Here is a 23,670-nt window from a genome sequence, read left to right as displayed (position 1 = left end):
CCTGAATTCAAGAACCCACTACCCTTACCCGGCATGGTTTAGATGTGACCTTAAGAATGCATTTGATTCTTAATGGTCTTTGAAGTGGCCAAGCAAGCCACTCAGCTGTAAAACAAAATTGCTTCGAAAAGGCGGCTGCAATTAGGGATAGGCAATAAACCTTGCCAGTGTCGCCCATTCTCAGAACAAATAAAAAAGATAAACACCGTGCTTAAAAAGCCTGAAAATTAGACCTGAATTACCTAAGAGGCTTGCCAGGCCTGCTTGCCCTGTAAATCTCAAGCTGGCGAACGAACGTCAGTTCTGCATCGTACAATACAACATAACGGGGCTCGATTTCATGTAGCACACGTGACAGACTATATGGATCACTGCAGCCCTGCAATGGATGGATGATAATCAGTGGCTCTTTTAGGATTCCATAGCAGGCATCTGTTGGCAGATTCAGTATCATACCCTCAGATTCAATTTCTTCAGTGCTGGCTTCCAGGCTAACACTTCCTTCAAAGTCCTCTTCCTCTATCTTCTTAGCACCTTCAACATTTTCTCTTCCTACCATTTGAGTCAATGTCAGTTCTGGTTTCTTCCTGTTTTTACCATTTTTATCAGCCTCTGTTTTTGCTTTCTTCAGTTTGGGCCCATTACCAGATTTCAGTCTCGCCTTTGATTTGCTAGGCTGCCTGTCTTTTATGCAGGTTGTCCTCACATCCTCTGCCCTTTCGTTCTTCTCAAAGGTTTTATTATACAGCCTCATTAACAAGTCTTCCGCTCCAACGGTGATGTATTCTTTCAGCTGAGCACAGGTTCTATCATCACTGGCACAGATCAGCACATGACCTACAGGCAGCAAGAGAAAAAGCTTCTGTAATCACTCATCTCATCCACTGTGAAATACTTACACACAATATCATGCCAATTATGTGGTGTATGTGTATCTATTTCAGAGGGAAGTATTTGGAGATGGTTTGTAGTGCAGAAATTCCTATTCCAAAGCTATTCACCAACATTGGACAAACTATCAGTGAGATTACTGACGCCGTTAAAACAATAAAACTCAATTACCAGATCAAAATTTCCCGTGTTTCAGCCTAGCGATGCAAATAATACCTATAAATTTAGTTGTTATATATTAAGAACATTAACAAGTTATGGATGAGAAAATGCTATTTGGTCCATTAAAGTTTGTCCTTTAATGCATTAACTTGATCATCGCGGAATCTAATCGAATTTAAAATAATCTCAACATTTTTGCTTCTGTTACCTTGCTTTCTAGATAATTCCAAATATTTACCATTACACGTTTTCTTTATATCTGTTCTAATTTCACATTCCATTAATTTTCTGTGTGTCCAGTTCTACTGTTTTGCTGTTTTTGAACTACATCTGGGTTTCCATTATCTAGGCTATTTAATATTTTACATACTCTGACGATGAGATATCCCCTTAGCTGCCTTAATTCTTAACTGTAAAGCTTAAGCTGTTCCAAGCAGTTAAAAGACACTATGGTAGAGGGGATTGTAAATTTTTAATGGAAGAATGAAGCAGATGAACCATTGGCCATCCCTAATTTGTTTTTTTATTCTTCTTACCAAAGTGGATAACCTCACGTTTTCTCACATTATACTCGATCTGCCAATTTTTTGCCCACTCACTTGACCCATCTGTATCCCTTTTAGATTCTGTGTCCGCTTCACACCTTGCTTACATTTTATCAGCTTTTTAATTGCTTTGCCACATTATTGAGAGATTTGTAAATGGAAATAATACTTGTTTTCACATTAAGCTATACCACTCCTACTAACATGGATTGTCCAGATCATAATATAATGGCTTTAGCTAATTTGACCCAATTCGACCCACCTCATTGGGGGAAGTGTGGAGTGTGCACGTTTATGCAGCAAATGTCATTGGTATCATTTATATTCTATCAGCAGGTTCTAAAAACAATGCACAAATCTCATGTGCAATAAAATGAAATGTATTTTACACAAACATGTACCTGACTCATTAATCATTTAATTCTTTTGAACAAATCCAATCTTCTTTCAAATTTCAAGTACAATTTCTCTGCTCATCCTAGTCCCACCTGTCCCACAAAACCTTTCAAAAGTCTTAAAAACATTTGATGTAGAAGTTTGTACCATCTGGAGTTGTCATTCTCACAGGATTCCTACAATCACTGTCAATACATGCATTTTGGAGTTAGGCAAATAAAAAGGTGTTCAATTCTCCCAGCTGTTCAAGCAGCTCACCTGAGTCAGTCAGTGCTTCCTTGGGCTCATTTTCCCTTTTGATCTCTGTTAGCACTTCACTCAATGCTTTCCACTTTGGATTCGTCTCCAGGACAAGCTCCTTCTTTCTCTCTAAACAAAGTAAAACACAAACATAATGGTTCACTCATGTCAGCAACAACTTCAACTAGTGTTCCAGTCATTCGGTGTTTAACACTCTAAGGTATTAATTGTTATTGGAAGATAAGAAGTTCCCCCCCTTTCATTGCCTGCTGAGCTATACACCTACAGCAGCCAAGGCAACAGGTGGGTGACCCACTTCTGGTTTTATTTTGACAATGTTGATCTTTATTTGACCGCTGGGAGTCATGTAACAGTGTTCGTTTGGTGGCTCATGTTCTAATCTCCCCTCCTCCTCTGGCCTTCACTTGGCATCACCTCATTGCAGCACTGGCGGGTAGGAAAATGCAACCTGTAACCCTGTGCACCAACTAACATATGCTGCTGCTTCCAGCACATCACACACTGCAGTGCTCTCTGCCATTTATTATTTCAAAACTGCTGAAGGAATAATCCAGGATAAAATCCTACTTGTGCTCTTGAATTCTCCTTGTAAAACTGAATCCAGGCATTTTTAAATCACTTCTTTGAAAGTGAAAAAGATTTGCTTGTTTTTTTGCTATGGTCTTCCTCAAACTTTGAATGAATAACAAATGCAGAACAATGTCCGCTGGAAAAAAAATCACTAGAACTCTCTTCAGATGTGTTTATGGGGCTGGATTCTCTTGTGCTGTCTGACAAAAATCAGGCAGATAGTGGTGCAGGATGACGGAAAGGTGGACAGCGAGGTCTAGTATTGTGTCTCACCATCTGATCTCTGCCAGCTCCTGCCCTGCCCACTGCCTGCACATTGTGGGTGCCGGGTCTCCAGCTACTTTCCCTCCTGTTTGCTCGTGTCACCACTACATCCCCAGGGGAAAATGATGTCGGTTCCAGAAGTAGCCATAATGGCCCCAAGGTCTCCCTATGGAAGGAGAGGGCCTTGTAGCGGCCTGCACTCCTTCCATTCTGGCCCCCCACTTATCTTGTTTGTTCCGTATGGAATGCATACACTCTCCACGGAAAGGCATCCCACCTACCTAAAGTCCAGGGAGCGTTGGTACAACTTCGCAGAGCATAGGGCAACTGAACTTTAGCCAGCTAAATGTGCAGTCTACCATCATAGTAGTGGTCAGCTTCCCACTGCTTGTCCAGTCAGGTACAGCTAATGGCTAAGGTGGGCTAGGTTAACTGGAGCAGAGTGGGAAAGAATTCCAAACCTAACCTTCCAGATTCTGTAAGTGAGCCAGGCTGGCTGGTCAATCATCAAAGATACTGCACACCTGCCTAGCTTGGGTATCAAATTATCAAGTCTGCCAAACTTTCATTGCTAGGTGCATCATCTTGAAGCCACCTTGACCCCAAAGAGGTCTCAAGGATAGGCACGAGTCAATCACTAAGCATAGGTTTGAGCCTTTGCTAGATTGCAGGCACAAGAAGCTCCTCATGAGCAGAATGGTGGCCGGCACAACCAACCATAAAACGTGTTAGTGTACTGTCACCATTCCCTTGACCACAGCACGATGAAGTGTGTCCACGGAACACAAAATGAAGAAACCACTGGGAATCAGGATTTGTCACTCTCTGCAAGTCAAAGTTTTACTTTTTCCTGTAATCAAAAAGTAATCCTGGAAACAGACAAAGGTTTTCCACAGCAAGCAGCCAAAAGAGCCCCAACTCATTTGAAGCCATCGAGGCAGAAGTGATGTCAATTATATACACACCTGTCTTGTCCGTTTCCTTTGGTTCAGTTATTACCACATTACTTGCGTTTTTAAGCTTCACCGCAGGACGCTTGTAAACTCTGGCTCGAGCATTCACAAACATCGTATTACTGGCATCCAGGAATAACCATCCTGTCAACACAAAACAATAGAAAGTGAATATTCACTAATTACCACAGCTTTATGGCATCAAACAAGTCAATGTTTCATGAATCAGTCAAGGACATAATATTAAGGAAGCGCTGGATGAACGATGTCACCTTTTGTACAATGATCTGCAGTGGCCGTCAAAGTCAACACAGCTCTCAATTTTTATGCCACTGGCTCCTTCCAAGCTGCAACTGGAGACTTCTACAACAGCAGCCAGGGTGCCAGGATATATACCATCATAGCTAAAGCAGTGCCAATTCAGATAAAGCCATGTGTTTCTTGAGGGAACATTTTATTTTGCCAAGATCAGCTTTCTGATCTCTTTTTCATAGTACTCAATGCTTTTATTAAATAAATTTAAAAATGCTGATGTCTACAAAGCTGCCGCAAAACATTTGACAAGACTCTAAAATATCACTTAACAAAAAGCGAGTAGATCAATCTACCAGCACCATGGTAATATCCATCCCTACTGCTGCTAATTCCCTTCACAACTGCAGCAGCTGGGAGGGGGAGGGGAATATGAAGAATTTTCTGATCGGATTTTTCAGATGTCTCCCATCATCCATCCTCCACAAACTAACTTGTTCGAAATGCATTAGTGAACCAATTGGGTTTTTACGACAAAACGCGATGGCCACTTTTGCCGACAGCGGTGTTTTATTTAAACTGAATTCCAATTCTCAAAGTGCCATGGTGGGATTTGAACTCTCATTCTGGATTTCTGGCCCAGTAACATCATTACTACACTACTGTACTTGATCCAAAGTATTATCCAAGAATTATTCTGCTGTCTTTTAAAGTCAAAGAAAATTGCATGAGGACACATCATAAAGCTAGTAAGCTGAAACAAAGCGAAGGTAGTTTCACGTTCGATCCTGGGAATGCTAGATATCTGGCCAAGTGAAAGCATTGTTTGGTACATATAGGGCCAAAAATCACCTACAGAAGCAGTCAATGACGCTGAACCACCCACCCTCCCTCAAAAAATGGAGTAAATCAGCAACTTGGAATGCCTTTAATGTAGAAAAACATTACGGTGCAATCAAAATATAGTTTAAAAAACCCTGCAAACGTTGGTGATCTCCTCAGCCTACTGCCACACTGACAGAATTAACTGAATCACCAATACCCTGGTGAAATTGCAAAGGGAACAGATTTGTCCTGATTAGCCAATTGTCCCAATTCTGTGCTGCTTTTGATCTCCTCAGTCTATCAAGATTTCGCCCTGCTGTGAGATTCAATTCTTGGCAAAATGGGATGACTGGATGATTGAATCTCATAGCTGACTAGAATCCCAGTCGATTGCAGAGATCATCAAATCAAGGAAGTGCACAAACAGAACAGTCAACTGTGAAACTATAGCTGTAAAACTTACATCGACCTGACACTCTATTTCTCTCTCCACAGATGCTGCCTGGCCTGCTGAGTATTTCCAGCATTTTCTGTTTTTATTTCCGATTTCCAGCATCCATGGCATTTTACTTTTGCTCTAAAACTATAGCTATTCTCCCACACCTGCAAAGAGCAGCCAGTGATCTCAAACATTGGGTACCAAGGGCTAACATGTTATCTGCTAGGCTTGCCCGTTGAAATTGAAATGAAATTTGTAGAAAAATGTAATATAATTCAATTTACAGACGTTGATTTTATATTATTTTTGTGCTATCAATGGTAACCATAAGCTAAATGTGCTGGTTTTGAAATCAGTAGACCAGAAACAAGCTGTTCAAATAGCAATGGCAAAATCCCAGTAGTGACATCATGATACCATCAATCACTTATATGCATGGGTCAATCCACTGTAATGGCACCAGAACATCCAGTGCTGCTAACAGCATGATACTAGTACTTTGTACACTGGCCAAGCCAGTCTGCACTTAGGTCACTTTCCTGAGACTTGGCTCAAAATCATTCAACAGAGAGAAGTTAAGAGAATTGAGAGGTTTGTTGGGATGTGGATTGCCCTACAAGAAACAGTGGTGGGACAGAATCCATAACAGCTTTCAGAAGTGGTTAAGAATGTGAATAAGAAAAATGTTATATGGTATGGAGAAAGAGCAAGGGAATGGAACCATGTGCATAGCTCCTTCAGAGAGCTGGCACAGTGAGATGGGGACAATGGTGTCCTTTGGTGCTTCAAACTTCTATGGCCCCGAACTTGGTGGAAGCTAAGTCCCGCCCAAAAGGACCACTGATACCTGACGGTACTTTGGGTGGAACTTCCATGAAAAAAGTCCTGGAAAGACCACCTGTCAGCAAAAAAAGGACTTGCGCCATGAATCTGGGCAGCAGCGGGCGGGAGATTCCAATCTCAGCGGCAAATGTAATCCTCGGCAAAGTACCGCCGAGGATTGAGTCGGGCCCAGGGAGGGGGAACAGATAAAAATAAAAATTTCCAAAAAATAAGAAAAAACCACTGGAGAACTTTCAGGGGACCCCATCCACCTGAAGCGCCAGAAAAAATAAAGAAAACAAGTTTACTAGCTCTTTTTTTTTGCAGGTCTTCATACTTACCGTTGAGGTTAGGCCTGTCTCCACGCAGCGGTCCTTTCCCTTGCTGCAGTGGACCGCTGCCCGGACCAAACTCGCAGTTCGACGGGCGGGAGGACACTTACTTACGTGCATTGCGCGCCAACGGGCGGTCCCCCCACCCCACCAGCGGGAGGCCTCCACCAAACTCGCTCGGAGGGGAGGCCGCCCAGAAAACTCGACAACAGCGGGCGGCGAGTCCACCAAGTTCGGCCCCTATGATTCTACGATACAGAAAGCTGAGGTGTAGCCACAGCAATTATGCTTCCGTCATAAACATGGAGAGCTGTCATAAATGTGGACATCTCTTATGGCGCTGACCTGATCCAGTTATAATCTTGTAAAGGCTAAGAGCCCACCAAGACCCATCCTATGCTGCAGAAGGAAAAATGAAATAACATACAGAACATCAAGCTAGCTAGCACACTGCAAGCTGTCTTGCAAATGTCCCTCCACAGCACTGAAGGGAGATATACTTCATATAGTGTTCACCACTCAGAATTCTTGGACTGCTCATTATATCTGACTAGCACCTTTAGAGTGCCTGTGTCTAATGAGTTGATCTGAATGTACAGGTCTTCATTTGTCAGACATGAACATAAGCATCTTCCTAGCTCCTTCAAAACATACTAGAAAAGTATTTCATTGGTTGTATAGCATTTTGGGAAGCACTGAGGTTGTGAAAGACGTTATATAAATGCAAACCTTTCTTTTCTCCTTCCTCTATCAATATTGACTGTACTAGGATGCAGCCTTTGTTCATTGGCTGCCTGTTTATCTTTCAAAGATGATAACTTTTATTTATATAGCGCCTTTAATGTAGTAAAAGGCGCTTCACAGCAGTGTTACACGACAAAACAGATAAATTTGACACCGAGCCACAAAAGAAGAAATTAAGGCAGATGACTAAAAGTTTGGTTAAAGAGGTAGGTTTTAAGGAGCGTCTTAAAGGAGGAGAGAGGTAGGGAGGCGGAGAGGTTTAAGCAGGGAGTTCCAGAGCCTAGGGCCCAAACAGCTGAAGGCACGGCCACCGATGGCTGAGCAGTTATAATGAGGAATATTCAAGAGGGCAGAATTTGAGGAGCACAGACATCTTGTGGGATTGTGAGGCTGAAAATGATTGCAGAGATAGGGAGAGGCAAGGCCATGGAGTGATTTGTAAACCAGGATGAAAATTTTGAAATCCTAACAGAAGAATATCCCTTTGTGGACAGTCTGAGTGGGGATTGATGAGTGCTCTTCCTACAATATGCATTTCATTTTTATACAACACTTCCAGTTTTTCCAATAAATAATAACAGAAGAAAAGAACATTTCTCTCAAGATCATGTATTCAATACTATTAGATTGATCTTATTTGTTGTTAAGAAACTAATGTTGGATTGGAAGAATGACCCCGGAAATTGTAACCCTTCTCCTGCCCCACATATTTTAGCACCATTGCCATCTAATGTACCAAGTGCTAAGCAGTGCTAAAGCAGTACAAGGCAGGATTCACCATGTGGAGGCTTCATAAGCTGAACATTTTCCCAAAATCTGCAACAAACATTTCTCTGAGAAATGACCAGTGACAGCTATTTGTAGAAGCATAGATGGTCAATTCTCTGGTTACTCATGATATCTTTTCTGGATAATGAACACTCTATCAGCAGAATTTTCAAGACTTTATGTCAGAATTACCTGAATTCTGTCCAAAATCTTTTTCAGTTGCCCGAAGGGACTCTAGTAGATTGAGGAAGGTAACACAGTCATACTGGGTCAGATACTGTAACAGGGTGCGAAGAATCTTCAAATCCTGCACGAGAGACTTGGTTTTTACACCAAGTTGGTGCCAGACTGGATCCAAATAGTAACACAACGCCTGTAAAATAAGAAAATAGGGCCCATTAAACAAGTAAAAGTATTCATTGGTGAGGCAACATAAAGGCTACGGAAGCCAAGATTGAGAAACTAATGACCACAGGTCTCGGAGCCTTGTATATAGTTTGCTGCGTGCTTTGTCAGCCAGTTGACATACATACAAGTATTGGGGTACATGTGCAAGATCGTTCCTACTTTAACTAGGTCTTAGAAAACGTGTTCCTGCTTTGTTGACGATCAACTTGCTAGATTCAGCTGAGTACTTAACTTGATACTGACTCTTCAGATTATCTACAGTATCATAAAGCTCATGAATGAAAGGAAACTCAAAATTAAATAGCTATTTCCAAAGGTTTGCTCCCTCCATTTAAAAGGTAATTAGTAGTGGATGCACACTGTGATCAGCTATTCACAAAAGAAAATCCTTTTATGGACAGCCTGGGTGTGGATTGATGAATGCTCTTTCTATACCACTGTTTCATTTTTGTACAATACTTCAGTTTTTCCAATCAAATGTTGATGCACATTACAGGTATAGACTTTGAGGCAACTTTGATTGTCACATTATAAAATGGATGTGTTTATTTGTACTGCCAAAATGGCCACCATGCCCCATCCTTTGTCCCCTTGGAGGATAAGCCACACCCTGAAGTTTTGCAGAATGTGTCACTGGAACCGCCCATCCCATGGTCTCACTGACTTTGCAAATTGTAACTCAATCCATTTTGAGTTCCTGAAGCAACAGAGGTCCCCAGAAGACAGCAAAGGCCAGCCAAAGTGCTTTACCCTAGTCCAATTACATCCCTCCCCAGCGCAAGTGCATCCTCCGCCGCGCTCCCTGCACCTCCACCATAGATGGGGCATTGTGTACGGATTGTTAACAGGTTTATTGGGTGTGAAGTGAATAGTGACAGTGTCGTGACTTCTAGATATCATCCAATCCAATGATGTCCCTTGTAGGGTTGGAAGAACATGATCCGCCTTCTCCGAGATCCCTCTCTCCCCTCCAACCCCCCACTCCCACCCACCCGTGTCTCTCTCTCCCCTCCCCCCCAGCCTCTCTCCCCACACCCCCCAGCTGCTCTCTCTCTCTCTCTCCCTGCCCCCCCCCCAGCCTCTCTCTCTCTCTCTCTCTCTCTGTTCCCCCCAGCCTCTCTCTCCCCCCCCCACCCCCAGCCTCTCTCTCTCTCTCCCCCCCCATCCCCCCAGCCTCTCTCTCTCTCTCGCCCCCCCACCTCTCTCTTTCCCCCCCTCCCCAGTCTCTCTCTCTTCCCCCCCCTCCCCAGTCTCTCTTCCCCCCCCTCCCCAGTCTCTCTTCCCCCCCCTCCCCAGTCTGTCTCTTCCCCCATCCCCCCCCCACTCCAACCTATCTCTCCCCATTCCCCCAGCCCCCCTCTCTCCCCTGCTCTCTCTCTCTCTCTCCCCCCCATAGCCTCTCTCTCCCTCCCCCCCAGCGCCTCTCCCCCCTCCCCCAGTGCCTCTCTCCCCCTCCCATGCCTCTCTCTCCCCCATCTTCCTCCTCCCCCCCCCCAACGCCTCTCTCTCTCTCTTCCCCTCCTCCTCCCCCCCCCTCAGCGCCTCTCTCTCTTCCCCCAGCCTGTCACTCTCTCCCCCTGCCCCCAGCCTCATTCACTCTCTCTCACCCCAGCCTCTCTCTCTCTCCCCCAACTTCTCCCCCCAGCCCCTTTCTCTTCCCCACCCCCCGCCTCTCACTCTCTCTTCCCCACCCCCCGCCTCTCACACTCTCTTCCCCACCCCCCGCCTCTCACACTCTCTTCCCCACCCCCCCGCCACTCCCCCTCACACTCCCCCTCCCTCCCCCTCTTCCCCTCTCACTCTTTCCTTCCCCCCCCCCCACCGGCCATCGGGTCCAGGACCGCCGCTATGGGCTGTCTGTCAAAAAAAAGTGCAGTACAAATAGTTGCTCCTCACTAGAGAACTCTCTGGTGTACTATAACCTTCAGTATAGCATGGATCATATATTGCTGTTTCATGACTTTGGATTTCTGAATATTTTTGCCATGAAAGGATCTTGGTATGACTTATATTGAAATGTTACATATTTTAGGTTAAATTTTACTTTTGAGAGATTAAATTTTCTGAATGGAAGGGCAGAACAAGTGTACTCAAGCCAGATGAACCAGTTTGCAGAATGTTGCTCATCCATCTGGTCCGGGACCTGATCCATCATTCCCAGGAGGCTGGTCTGTTGGTCGCCTTCCTTTCCCTCGACCAGGAGAAGGCTTTAGACAGGGTGGATCACGAGTATCTGTTCGGAACTGTGCGCGCTTTCGGGTTCGGGATACATTTCGTCGCTCGGATCCGATTTTCTTACGCCGCCGCGGTGTGTCTGATTAAGGTTAATGGGTCTTTGACGGCGCCCCTTCGTTTTGAGAGAGGGGTGCGCCAGAAATGCCCCATGTCCGGCCAGTTATATGCCATACGCGTGGAGCCTTTCCTGCGCCTCTTACGGAAGAGGTTGACGGGACTGGTCCCCGTCCGGACGGAATTCCTCCCGTCTGGACGGAATTCCTCATCGGCGCCAAGCCCCGAAACCTCCCTCGGGAGCCGTGCCTCAAAACTTGAGCCTCCTCTGGGAAATCCCCTCCGTGCCTTTCAGTTCTGCGTGGAGGGGATTCCTGTACAGACTGTTCTTGCACACTCTCCACATTTGGCTTTGTCTCATTAAAGTGTTGATCAGTCTGCCTTTTGGAAAGTTGGAGAAGTGCATGTGGATACAAGGGTAACATTATAACATCTGGTTCATATAACAAGAGGTTTAATTGTTATAACCCCCCAGGTCACGCTATCATATGGCTAGGCATTGGGTGGTAGAAGTAAACTCTGAATCATAGGGGGTGTGTTATCCACTTATGGAGACACTGGTGAAGGTAAACCTGAGAAAGTATATAGATTAGAGACCAAATGTATAAGAGAGAAATTATACCAAACTCTTTCCCAAGTACACTATTACAGATACTTTACAGGTGACTTTATCCCCTATCAAGGCTGTGTCTTTATGCTTGCATTCATAAGTTAGATTTTGTAAATTCGCACTCACAGCACAGACTGGAAGTGCACCATGAGAATTTGGGCATGAAGGTCAACATATCCTGCAGGGATTTTCTGCCAATTAATTTTATTGGATGGAAAATTCCATAAATTTCCAAGATGTGCAAATTATGAAAATCTACCTTTATACAGTCTCTAAATAGAAGTGGTGGTATATTCGGGTCAGAACCTGGTTGGTACAGTATGCAAATCTCTACAAAACTCACAACAGTTTGGTTGAGGGGCAGATGCAGGATCCAAGCACCAGTGACGAGGCACAATGAACGGGTCTTATTACTCAGCTTCAATCACTAGAGGCTGTTTCAAGCTATAGAAAAAACTCAGCTTCTATTTGTTGAACTGCATTTCAATTTTTTTGTGAGCTCAGAGGACAATTTTAGCAGGTATTTTACCCTATACAAGCAGATTTATAAGCCTGTTTGTATTTTGTAGAATTAGGAATTCTATCATTCCAAAAGTGCCTACCAATTACTCAGACTCAACAACACCATCTACAGGTTAAAAAATAACAGAGAATGATTCTCCACATGGCAAGTTCCAGTTCTCAACTGTGCTGCCCTAGTAATGCACCAAATGGAAGCAAGATCCTTCACAGAGGGAACAAGGAATGAACTAAAGGAATGAGGAAAATTGGAAAATGGAGGTAATATCACCCCAAGCTACTCCGAGGTCATCCACCAGCTGTGGGCTCAGGAGCGCTACTTGCTGAGTCCTGGCAACATTCCCTTCAGTCAGGGAACTGGATGTGGAGACCAAAGTTCATTTTTCTTTAAAAAATTCCGAATCACAAACCTTTTCAAACGACCTCCCAACAGCATTCTCAAGAGACAGATCCTCAACATCCAAAGATGGGTTGTAGCGTTTAAGTTCTTTCAAGCAGGCATTCATTATGTCCATTATAGCAGTCTGGACAGCCAGCATGGCAGGCGTCAGAGATACGTGCAGCTCTATTACTTCAGGTTTGTGCCTCTCTAGGAAGGAGCTGACCGCTATATGGAACCTAACAGGAGAGATAAACATACCAGTGAAAGATAGCAAGGGAGATGCCGAGCACAGACTTCCATTCCAGTAAACAATCTGTCCTTCAACAGTAGTTCTATCAGAAAATACTTCTATTTCTACATGTGGCCAAAACTATTCAATACTGCAACAGTATTCCAAGTTTATAACTTTCATTTGATATCTAACCAGGATTAACTCATTTCAACAAGGTGCTTATCTCCTGAATTGGCAATCCCTAATCGGGTATTTTGGTTGGAAAATGTAATGTAACCAATTACAGATCCAAGTAAAGCACATTCAAAACTGGTCACGATGCCAGATAAAATAGTGACCGAATTGCAGGCCTAATATTTCAATCATATTGTTTAAAAACAGTTCCGCATTTGAGGCACTGAAAGTCAGCATGATTTTTGGTACCAGCACTTATTACTAAATTATTATGGACATTTTAAAATAAGATACCTGAAACATTGTGGGGTACCGCAAGGTTCTGTGCTGGGGCCCCAGCTGTATACATTGTACATTAATGATTTAGATGAGGGGAATAAATGTAATATCTCCAAATTTGCGGATGACACTAAGTTGGGTGGCAGTGTGAGCTGCGAGGAGGATGCTATGAGGCTGCAGAGTGACTTGGATAGGTTAGGTGAGTGGGCAAATGCATGGCAGATGAAATATAATGTGGATAAATGTGAGGTTATCCACTTTGGTGGTAAAAACAGAGAGACAGACTATTATCTAAATGGTGACAGATTAGGAAAAGGGGAGGTGCAACGAGACCTGGGTGTCATGGTACATCAGTCATTGAAGGTTGGCATGCAGGTATAGCAGGCGGTTAAGAAAGCAAATGGCATGTTGGCCTTCATAGCGAGGGGATTTGAGTAGAGAGGCAGGGAGATGTTACTATAGTTGTACAGGGCCTTGGTGAGGCCACACCTGGAGTATTGTGTACAGTTTTGGTCTCCTAACTTGAGGAAGGACATTCTTGCTATTGAGGGAGTGCAGCGAAGGTTCACCAGACTGATTCCCGGGATGGCAGGACTGACATATCAAGAAAGACTGGATCAACTGGGCCTGTATTCACTGGAGTTCAGAAGAATGAGAGGGGATCTCATAGAAACGTTTAAAATTCTGATGGGTTTAGACAGGTTAGATGCAGGAAGAATGTTCCCAATGTTGGGGAAGTCCAGAACCAGGGGTCACAGTCTAAGGATAAGGGGTAAGCCATTTAGGACTGAGATGAGGAAAAACTTCTTCACCCAGAGAGTGGTGAACCTGTGGAATTCTCTACCACAGAAAGCTGTTGAGGCCAATTCACTAAATATATTCAAAAAGGAGTTAGATGTAGTCCTTACTACTAGGGGGATCAAGGGGTATGGCGAGAAAGCAGGAATGGGGTACTGAAGTTGCATGTTCAGCCATGAACTCATTGAATTGCGATGCAGGCTCGAAGGGCCGAATGGCCTACTCCTGCACCTATTTTCTATGTTTCTATTGCTTCACCCTATTAAGATCTGGACATCTGCTATTGCCAACTGTTACAAGTTGAATTTCATAGAATCATAGAAACAACACAGGAGTCCATTCGGCCTGTCGTGCCTGTGCTGGCTCTTTTGAAAGGGCAATTGTGTTTAGTTCCACATCCCTGCTTTTTGTCTGTGACTCTAAGTCTCTAAGTTCCTCATCCTCAAGTATCCAACTCCCTTTTAAAACGATTTATGGAATCAGCTTCCACCACCTGTTCAGGTAGAATGTTCCAAACCCCAACAACTCAGTGAAAACATTTCTCCTCATCTTTCCCTCTAGATTTTTTTCCAATGACCTTGCGTTATTGACCCACTCGCCAGAGGGAATATTTGTTCCATATTTACTCTATCAAAACCTCTCATCATCTGAAAACCGCTATTAGGTCACCTCTTCACCTTCTCTGTTTCAAGGAGGAGAACAGTCCTAACTTTTCCAACCTCCTCAGAACTGAAGTCCCTCATCCCTGGTAAACTTCCTCTGTACCCTCTCTAAGGCCTTTACATCTTTCCTGAAATGTGGTACCCAGAATTGTCCACAATACTCCAGCTGAGGCCTAATCAATGATTTATAAAGTTCTTTTATATTCTATTCCTCTATTTATAAATTCAATATTTTTCCATATGTTTTTTTTAAAAACTACCTTATCAACTGGCCCTGCCACCCTAAAGGATTTGTGTATATGGACATCAAGGTCTCTCTACTCATCTACACTCAATTTGAGCTTGAAGGGAATGTTTGAAGAGTTTGGATAGCTCTCTTTACTCTGGATGTTGGATCAGAATGGTGGTAAGATTAGATTTTGGGAGGAAAACCCAAGGAGCAAAGTGCAGATCATTTAGACTAACATTTTATGTGGCAATGCTCTCTAGTACACCTGCTCTTGTAAGAAGGCCCAGCACTCTCGGATAGAATCCTACTTTTATACTGCGTTAATGTGATGGTCATTGTAACAAGCACTTACTGCACGACTCTTAAAAACAATGTGCATGTTATGTGTACAAACTGCTCACTAAATAATGGAGCATAACATTTATAAGACAAGTAAACAGTTTCAAGGACAAATTACAGACTGCAAACATCCTATTTAATACACAGGACACACCTTCAATACCAAGCAGCAATTCATCATCTTCATTCCAGCTGTACAAGTTTCAAGGTGGATTTTTTTGGCTAACTGTAGAAGGAGACTTTTGTCAACAGATCAAGATATTAAAAGATCAAAATGTCCTTCTGGCGGCTGAAATATTAAATTGTGAGTTTGGTGTTTTATTTTCATCTGTTTCTGGTGTGCAAGCTGGAAGTTAAATATGCAAAGTACACCTCTTCTGTCTAATCACACTGAAAACCTTGGGGTCGAAATTCACCATCCCCAAAAGGACGGTTACCGTGGGGTTTGGGCGGTCGACCGAAAAATATCGATGGGCCGCCGCGGTCAGATGATTTTCCCTCCCCGAGCCATATTTAGCTCGGGGGGGGGGGATTTGAGCTGTGTGCACTACCGCTGGAAACAGCGCGGTGAAGCCGCTGTAAAGGTGACATTCCAGCGGAGAGCTCTGCCCCGGCGGGGCGCTGAAAAGCGGCAAGGACAGGGATTTTCAGCTGCAAAAAGGTAGGACTTTTCCCAGCAGTGTCCCCGCGAGGTATTCGAGTCGGTGCTCGAACGGGACACCGCTGGAGTGTTGCCGCAATCGGGGCCCTTTGGTAGGGAAATAGTTTTAATAATTTTAGGATTTTTATTTAAGATTACAGCATCCACTGTATTTATCTTTTAATTGTTTTATTAATTATGTGTTTTTATTTACGATTACAGCATCCACTGTATTTATCTTTTAATAGTTTTATTAATTGTTTTGGCTCCATTCAACTTGCTGAGTGCTGCTCAGAGGTTTGCACAGACTTTTGTACAACTTTCAGGTCTGACTCTTTAGTGGAGACCTGTGGACTGCAGAGACCTGCTTGGCAGGGTTGACCCTGAGGATGGGAGGAGTGTTGGGAGGGCGACACCTGGTACACCTGGTCAGAAGCAGGGCGGCACGCAGGAGAAGGCATCGCCGTCAGCACCATGCAGAGAGGCACCGAGCTAGGGAGATAGCAGCCATGATTCGTTCATTCTGCGCCAGACCAGCGTGCCCACCGTCTTCACTGGCCCGAATCAGGATTGTGGTTGGCTGCTTGGGGACAAGGGATATCAGGAAGGCCAATGGAATCTTGGCCTTTATTGCAAAGGGGATGGAGTATAAAAGCAAGTCTTGCTACAGTTGTACAGAATATTGGTGAGGCCACACCTGGAATACTGGGTGCAGTTTTGGTTTCCATATTTACGAAAGGATATACTTGCTTTGAAGGCAGTTCAGAGAAGGTTCACAAGGTTGATTCCAGAGATGAGGGGATTGACTTATGAGGAAAGGTTGAGTAGGTTGGGCCTCTACTCATTGGAATTCAGAAGAATGAGAGGTGATTTTATCGAAACGTATAAGATTATGAGGGGGCTTGACAAGGTGGATGCAGAGGTGTTGCTTCCACTGATAGGGGAAACTAGAACTGGCATAATAGAATAAAGGGCCGCCCATTTAAAACTGAGATGAGGAGAAATTTCTTCTCTCAGAGGGTTGTGGATCTGTGGAATTTGCTGCCTCAGAGAGCTGTGGAAACTGGGACTTGAATAAATTTAAGACAGAAATAGAGAGTTTCTTAAATGATAAGGGAATAAGGGGTTATGGAGAGCAGGCAGGGAAGTGGACCTGAGTCCATGATCGGATCAGCCATGATCGTATTAAATGGCGGAGCAGGCTCGAGGGGCTGTATGGCCTTCTCCTGCTCCTATTTCTTATGTTCTTATGTTATCACGCCCACTTGGCTGCTCACTCCACTGCAGAACCCCAGGACAGTGCCAGAGCATGCATACAATGACGCTCATTGTGCCACCAGGTGCATTATTGTGCAGTGCATAGGCATTCTTAAGCAGAAGTTCCGGTGCCTGGCCCGCTCTGGTGGCACCTTGCAGTACTCTTCCCAATGGGTCTCCACCATCGTCGTGGTCTGCTGGATGCTGCACAACCTGGCCATCATGAGGGGACAGCTGCTGGAGGTCGAGCCAGCAGCACCACCGGAGGAGGAGGAGGAGAGGCACAGGACAAAGAGGAGGATCCTCGTCGCCCCAGAGCTAGGAGACTTCGACCCATCGCTACCCTGGAAGGGCCGGGTGCAGACTGGCCAGCACCCTCCTAGAAGGGCGCGTCCTCACGTTTATGGAGGTGCCTGACATCTCCTCTGCAATCTCCCTCCATGTATAATATACTGGCGGTTTGCCAGGTCTCCCCATGTCAGGAAACATTCTTCTTCTGTTCTCCACACCGTCCACCAGTGCCTCTAGCTCCATATCAGTGAACTTGTTGGCTCTCCTTGCACCTCTTACACCAGCCATACTTCCAAACTTCTTCCCCCCTCAGGGCCTTGCTGCAAACACTAGTCTTTAAAAAAGGCCACGGAGCAGCTGGCTCATTAGAAACCCTTACCTGCAGTTGAAGTTCTCAATGGTGATAACACTCAAATTAAAACAGCCACACCGCTGAAAAATCCACTTTGGAAGGGTTCATTAGCTCTGGAACCCATTTGTTCACATTTGGTGCTGAATATGGGGTGGCCCAACCACGAAAAGAATTTCACTGATGGCCACAAAAAGGTGGGGGTGAGCACCAGCTTTCCAGCAGTACTGAATTTCGGGCCCCTTGTCTCAATTAACTATAATTAAAGAGTCTTGCCTTGACATAGGATCCTTGTGCCGTTTGTGTTAAAAAAGCACCCGGCCAGAGTGAAGTAGGTTAAAGAATAGAACTTCAGATAGATCAGCCAGGTTATAATGACTTCACAAAACTCTTGAGCTTCCTTTGAAACTATGAACACTGTGGTGATTCCTTTGAAACGAAGTACACATCTGTGTGTACTAGCAGTAATGGGCTTGGAAGAAACCAAGTATCTGGTCCATATATACTTACCCGGTGCTGTACTATCTACTGTTCGTTGAGGCAGACCCATGCTGTTTAGTCAGTATAGGATTATTCTGATACACGTCTTGGCAGTGCTTTAGACTCCTGGGTATTGTTTCGGCTCCTGGCAGAATCACATCCAATATTGGAACACTGCCATGGGTGGGTTTTATGAAGTTGACACAACTGCATTTGCTTTGGATTCAGTGACTTCACACTGGAACTTTTGCAGCACATTATATGTAAATATGGTACAAAGATCCCAGTGTAACACTGGCATTAGGCAGCTGTATGAAATGGTGAGACTTCATCTGTTAATCTCCTACAACAGTAAATGGATGCACTCAATAGATAAAATAAAAATCCCACTAAACTTGTTTTTCCCATTTGGATGGAATGACCAAAATGAGTTAATGCTAAAATCAAAAGAGGAGCAGTGTTCTGTGCATTGAATAGAAGGTTTGTGGAGCCTTTGAATTGACAAATTAGCAACTTTTAGAGGATTGTGAGAGATGAACTCTATTCTCTTAACTGGCAATGCAGGTTAAGACTTTTCTCCATACTGTGCTTACCTGGGCCAGAGGTACAGCTTTCGAACAAATAAGTTTCGCATCACTCGTTCCACCCGGCAGAATCCAAGACTAAAGGCCACTGCATCGTCTGCAAAAGCTTTGATAAAACCCTGTTTGTTCCTCTGCCGATAAAGCCGAAGAATAAATGCTTCCTGACACGATTCAATGATTTTGTGAGCTTTGTATACCAAAATACCTGCAAATATATAAAGTATTGCAGCACTCACTGTGTCACAGAAGACATTAATGCAACTAGGTTACGTCCAGGCAATCCAGGAGTGTCAATATTATAAATTTTTCTAAAACAGAGACCCAACTCTATACATCAGACAGTAAAGTTATCTAAAAGGTAATAAATGCTCTATCTGGGATCACACAGATCTATATTCTCAGTTATGAAAGCTGACACCATCAACACCTTTGGAGGAGGGTATCAGAGTATTAGTTCTCTTTCTTGTGAATGCTCATGCAGAATGATTAATCCTTTCTGAAGAGTGGCCGACAGCCATAGACTGTATCCATCCCTCCATGCACTCACCACAGGACAGGCTGGGAGCCACCCACAGCACCAATCCCGCCATTTTACTGATTAGTTCGAACAGAGAGTTTGAATATATTATTGAATGGCAGAGCAGGCTCGAGGGGCCGTGTGGCCTACTCCTGTTCCTATTTCTTATGTTCTACTATGGTCACCCACTTCTCTACCTGCACGCCTTTAAGCTGCAGGGTGACCACCTCCTTAAACATTCTATCCACATAGCTCTCAGCCTCGCAGATGCACCGTATTGACTCCACCTGCTGCTCAAGCTCCGAAAAGCAGTTGAAGCTGGAGACACCTCCTGCACACATGGTTGTTTAGGCTGCGCGAAGCATCCAGGATTTCCCACATGCCACAGGATGTGCACTCCATGGGACTGAGTTGTCTTGACTTCAAATGCTTTATAGACAAAGTTTATTTAAAAGAATAGAGTGAATGGGCCGGGAGTGGTTCGGCAAGTAGAGCCGGGAGCGGTTCGGCGAGTGAGTAGGCCCTGAGGTCGGGAGGCCCCGAGGCCGGGAGCTCGGAGGCCACAGAGGTCGGTGAGGTGAGTTGGTAAATATCTCTCTTTTCTCTATTTCTTTTTATGTAGATTTTAAACTAGACAAGTCTAACTAGAGGGATAGCAGTGCAACTCAGTCCCATGGAGTGCACATCCTGTGGCATGTGGGAAATCCTGGATGCTTCGCGCAGCCTAAACAACCATGTGTGCAGGAGGTGTCTTCAGCTTCAACTGCTTTTCGGAGCTTGAGCAGCAGGTGGAGTCAATACGGTGCATCTGCGAGGCTGAGAGCTATGTGGATAGAATGTTTAAGGAGGTGGTCACCCTGCAGCTTAAAGGCGTGCAGGTAGAGAAGTGGGTGACCATAGTAGAACATAAGAAATAGGAACAGGAGTAGGCCACACGGCCCCTCGAGCCTGCTCTGCCATTCAATAAGATCACGGCTGATCTGATCATGGACTCAGGTCCATTTCCCCGCCCGCTCCCCATAACCCCTTATCGTTTAAGAAACTGTCTATTTCTGCCTTAAATTTATTCAATGTCTCGGCTTCCACAGCTCTCTGAGGCAGCAAATTCCACAGATTTACAACCCTCAGAAGAAATTTTTCCTCATCTTTGTTTTAAATGGGCAGCCCCTTATTCTAAGACCATGCCCGCTAGTTCTAGTCTCCATCAGTGGAAGCATCCTCTCTGCATCCACTTTGTCAAGCCCCCTCATAATCTTATAGTTTTCGATAAGATCACCTCTCATTCTTCTGCATTCCAATGAGTAGAGGCCCAACCTACTCAACCTTTCCTCATAAGTCAACCCCCTCATCCCCGGAATCAACCTAGTGAACCTTCTCTGAACTGCTTCCAAAGCAAGTATATCCTTTCACGCAGTATTCCAGGTGTGCTAGGCAGGTAGCGCAGGAGTCCCCCCGTGAGTCCATCTCGTTTTCAAACCGATATTCACTTCTGAGTATCGGTAAGGACGATGGTGCTTCTGGGGAGTGCAGCCAGAGTCAATTTCAAGGCACCATGGGTGGCACAGCTGCACAGGAGGGAGGGACGAAGAATAAAAGAGCCCTGGTGATAGGGGATTCTATAGTTAGGGGAACAGACAGGCGTTTCTGCGGCCGTAGATATGACTCCCGAATGGTTTTGTGCCTCCCTGGTGCCAGGGTCAAGGATGTCACAGAGCAGACGCAGGGCATCCTGGAGGGGGAGGGTAAACAGCTAGTGGTCGTGGTCCATATGGGACCAACGACATAGGTAAAATGAGGGATGAAGTCCTACAGGAAGAATGCAGGGAGCTAGGAAGAAAATTAAAGGGTAGGACCTCAAAGGTGGTAATTTCTGCGTTACTACCATGCAATGTGCTAATGAATATAAAAATAGAAGGATAGAGAGGATGAACACGTGGCTGGAAAGTTGGTGTAGGAGGGAGGGCTTTAAATTCTTGAGGCATTGGGACTGCTTCTGGGGGAGATGAGACCTGTACAAACCAGACGGGTTGCATCTCAACAGTGCCGGGACCAATATCCTCACGGGGAGTTTTGCTAGTGTTGTTGGGAAGAGTTTAAACTAGCTTGGCAGGGGATGGGAACCTGAGAACAAATTCAAAAGGGAAGGAAGTAAAGCAGAAATTAGACAGCAAGAATCTAGAAAGCAAATCTGTAAGATAGAGGAAACAGGGCTTTGTAAGTAGTAAGCAAGGAGGTCTTCCTGTGCTGAATGGTATATACTTCAATGCAAGGAGTATGGCGAATAAGACGGATGAGCTAAGAGCCCAGGTAGACACTTGGGAGTATGACATTATAGCCATTACAGAAACATGCTGAAAGAGGAGCAGGTTTGGCAGATCAATATTCCTGGCTACAGGATTTTTAGACTAGAGAGGGGGGCAAAAAAAGGGGGGGGGGCGGTGTCGCGGTACTGATTAAAGAAACTATTACAGCGGTGAGGAGGAATGATATGTTAGAGGGATCAAATGAGGCCATATGGGTCGAACTGAAAAATAAAAGAAGGGCGATCACACTGCTGGGCATGTATTATAGACCCCAAAACAGTGGGAGGGAGATAGAGGAGCAAATATGTAGGCAAATTGCTGTGAAGTCCAAAAACCATAAGGCAGTAATAGTAGTGGATTTTAACTATCCAAATATTGATTGGGACAAATTTAGTGTGAAGGGTACAGAGGGTGCGGAATTCTTGAAATGCATTCAAGAGAACTTTTTTAGTCAGCATGTAGCAAGCCCAACACGAGAGGAAACGGTCTTGGATTTAGTTTTGGGGAATGAAGCTGGGCACGTTGAAGGGATATTAGTGGGAGAGTACTTGGATGCCAGTAACCATAATTCAGTCAGATTGAAGTTGGTTATGGACAAGGACAAGGATAGGCCTGGAATAAAAGTTCTGAATTGGGGAAAAGCTAATTTTGCTAAGTTAAGGAGCAATTTGGTCATAGTGGACTGGAAAGAGCTACTTGTGGGTAAATCAGTGTCGGAACAGTGGGAGGCATTCAAGGAGATCCAGAAGGTTCAGGCCAAACATGTGCCTTTAAAGAAAATGGCCAGGAAAAATAATTCTAGAGCCCCCTAGATGTCTAATGACTTACAGGGGAGGATAACACTTATGCCATATACCAACAGCTAAATACTATAGAATCTTTAGAGGAATATAGAAAGTTAAGAGGCAAAATTAAAAAGGATATTAGGAATGCGAAGAGAAAGCACGAGAAATTCTTGGCCAGCAAAATTAAGGAAAACCCCAAGATTTTCTATAAATATATTAAGAGTAAGAGGGTAACTAAAGAAAGGGTAGGGCCTATTCGAGACCATGAGGGTAATTTTTGTGTGGAGGCGGAAGATGTTGGTAGGGTTCTTAACAAATACTTTGCATCTGTTTTCACAAAGGAAAGGGGCAATGCAGATACTGCTATCGAGGAGGAGTGTGATATTTCTGGATGAAATAAATATAGAGAGAGAGAAAGTATTAAGGGGTTTAGCAGCTTTGAAAGTCCCCAGGCCCAGATGAAATGCATCACAGGCTGTTGAGCGAAGTAAAAAAGAGGAAATAGCAGAGACCTTGACCATCAATTTCCAGTCCTCTTTGGATCTGGGCATGGTGCCGGAGGATTGGAGGACTGCTAATGTAGTACCCTTGCTTAAGAAGGGAGAAAGGGATAGGCCGAGTAATTACAGGCCTGTCAGCCTAACCTCAGTGGTGGGAAAATTATTGTTAAAAAAATCCTGAAAGACAGGATAAATCTACATTTGGAAAGGCAAGGATTAATTAGGGACAGTCAGCATAGATTTGTTAAGGGAAGATTGTGTTTAACTAACTTGATTGAATTTTTTGAGGTGGTAACCAAGAGGGTCGATGAGAGTATTGCGTACGATGTAGTATATATGGACTTTAGCAAGGCTTTGATAAGGTCCCACATGATGGGATTTAACCTTCATGACCAGTCTATGGGATACAGGGCAAAGTGGCAAGTTGGATCCAAAATTGGCTTGGAGATAGGAAGCAAAGGGTAATGATTGATGGATGTTTGTGTGACTGGAAGGATGTTTCCAGTGGGGTTCCGCAATGCTCAATATTGGGTCCCTTGCTTTTTGTGGTATATATCAACGATTTAGATTTGAATATATGGAGTATGATTAAGAAGTTTGCAGACAACACTAAAATTGGCTGTGTGGTTGATAATGAAGAGGAAAGTCATGGGCTGCAGGAGGATATCAATCTACTGGTCAGGTGGGCAGAGCAGTGGCAAATGGAATTTAATTCAGAAAAGTGAGAGGTGATACACTTTGGGAGAGCTAATAAGGAAAGGGTATACACATTAAGCGGTAGGCCGCTTAATAGTGTAGATGAACAAAGGGACCTTGGAG

The 23,670-nt window shown here is 44.4% G+C and overlaps 1 protein-coding gene across 1 annotated transcript in view; it reads right to left on the bottom strand.

The window, feature by feature from the left end:
* ercc4 (excision repair cross-complementation group 4) overlaps positions 1-23,670 on the bottom strand; it is a 52,259-nt gene that overhangs the window by 7,107 nt on the left and 21,482 nt on the right. Inside the window, exons 3-8 of the mRNA XM_070900956.1 lie at positions 18,756-18,951; positions 12,461-12,668; positions 8,417-8,597; positions 4,055-4,186; positions 2,253-2,363; positions 243-837 (exon numbers count right to left, since the gene is read on the bottom strand). Of these exons, the coding sequence (XP_070757057.1) occupies positions 243-837; positions 2,253-2,363; positions 4,055-4,186; positions 8,417-8,597; positions 12,461-12,668; positions 18,756-18,951 (1,423 nt within the window). The remainder of the gene's footprint in view (positions 1-242; positions 838-2,252; positions 2,364-4,054; positions 4,187-8,416; positions 8,598-12,460; positions 12,669-18,755; positions 18,952-23,670) is intronic.

Source organism: Pristiophorus japonicus, chromosome 15 (genome assembly GCF_044704955.1).
Source record: "Pristiophorus japonicus isolate sPriJap1 chromosome 15, sPriJap1.hap1, whole genome shotgun sequence".
NCBI lineage: Eukaryota > Metazoa > Chordata > Chondrichthyes > Pristiophoridae > Pristiophorus > Pristiophorus japonicus.
The sequence above is the reverse complement of the archived record's forward strand: the minus strand, read 5'-3'. Positions and strand labels throughout refer to the sequence as shown.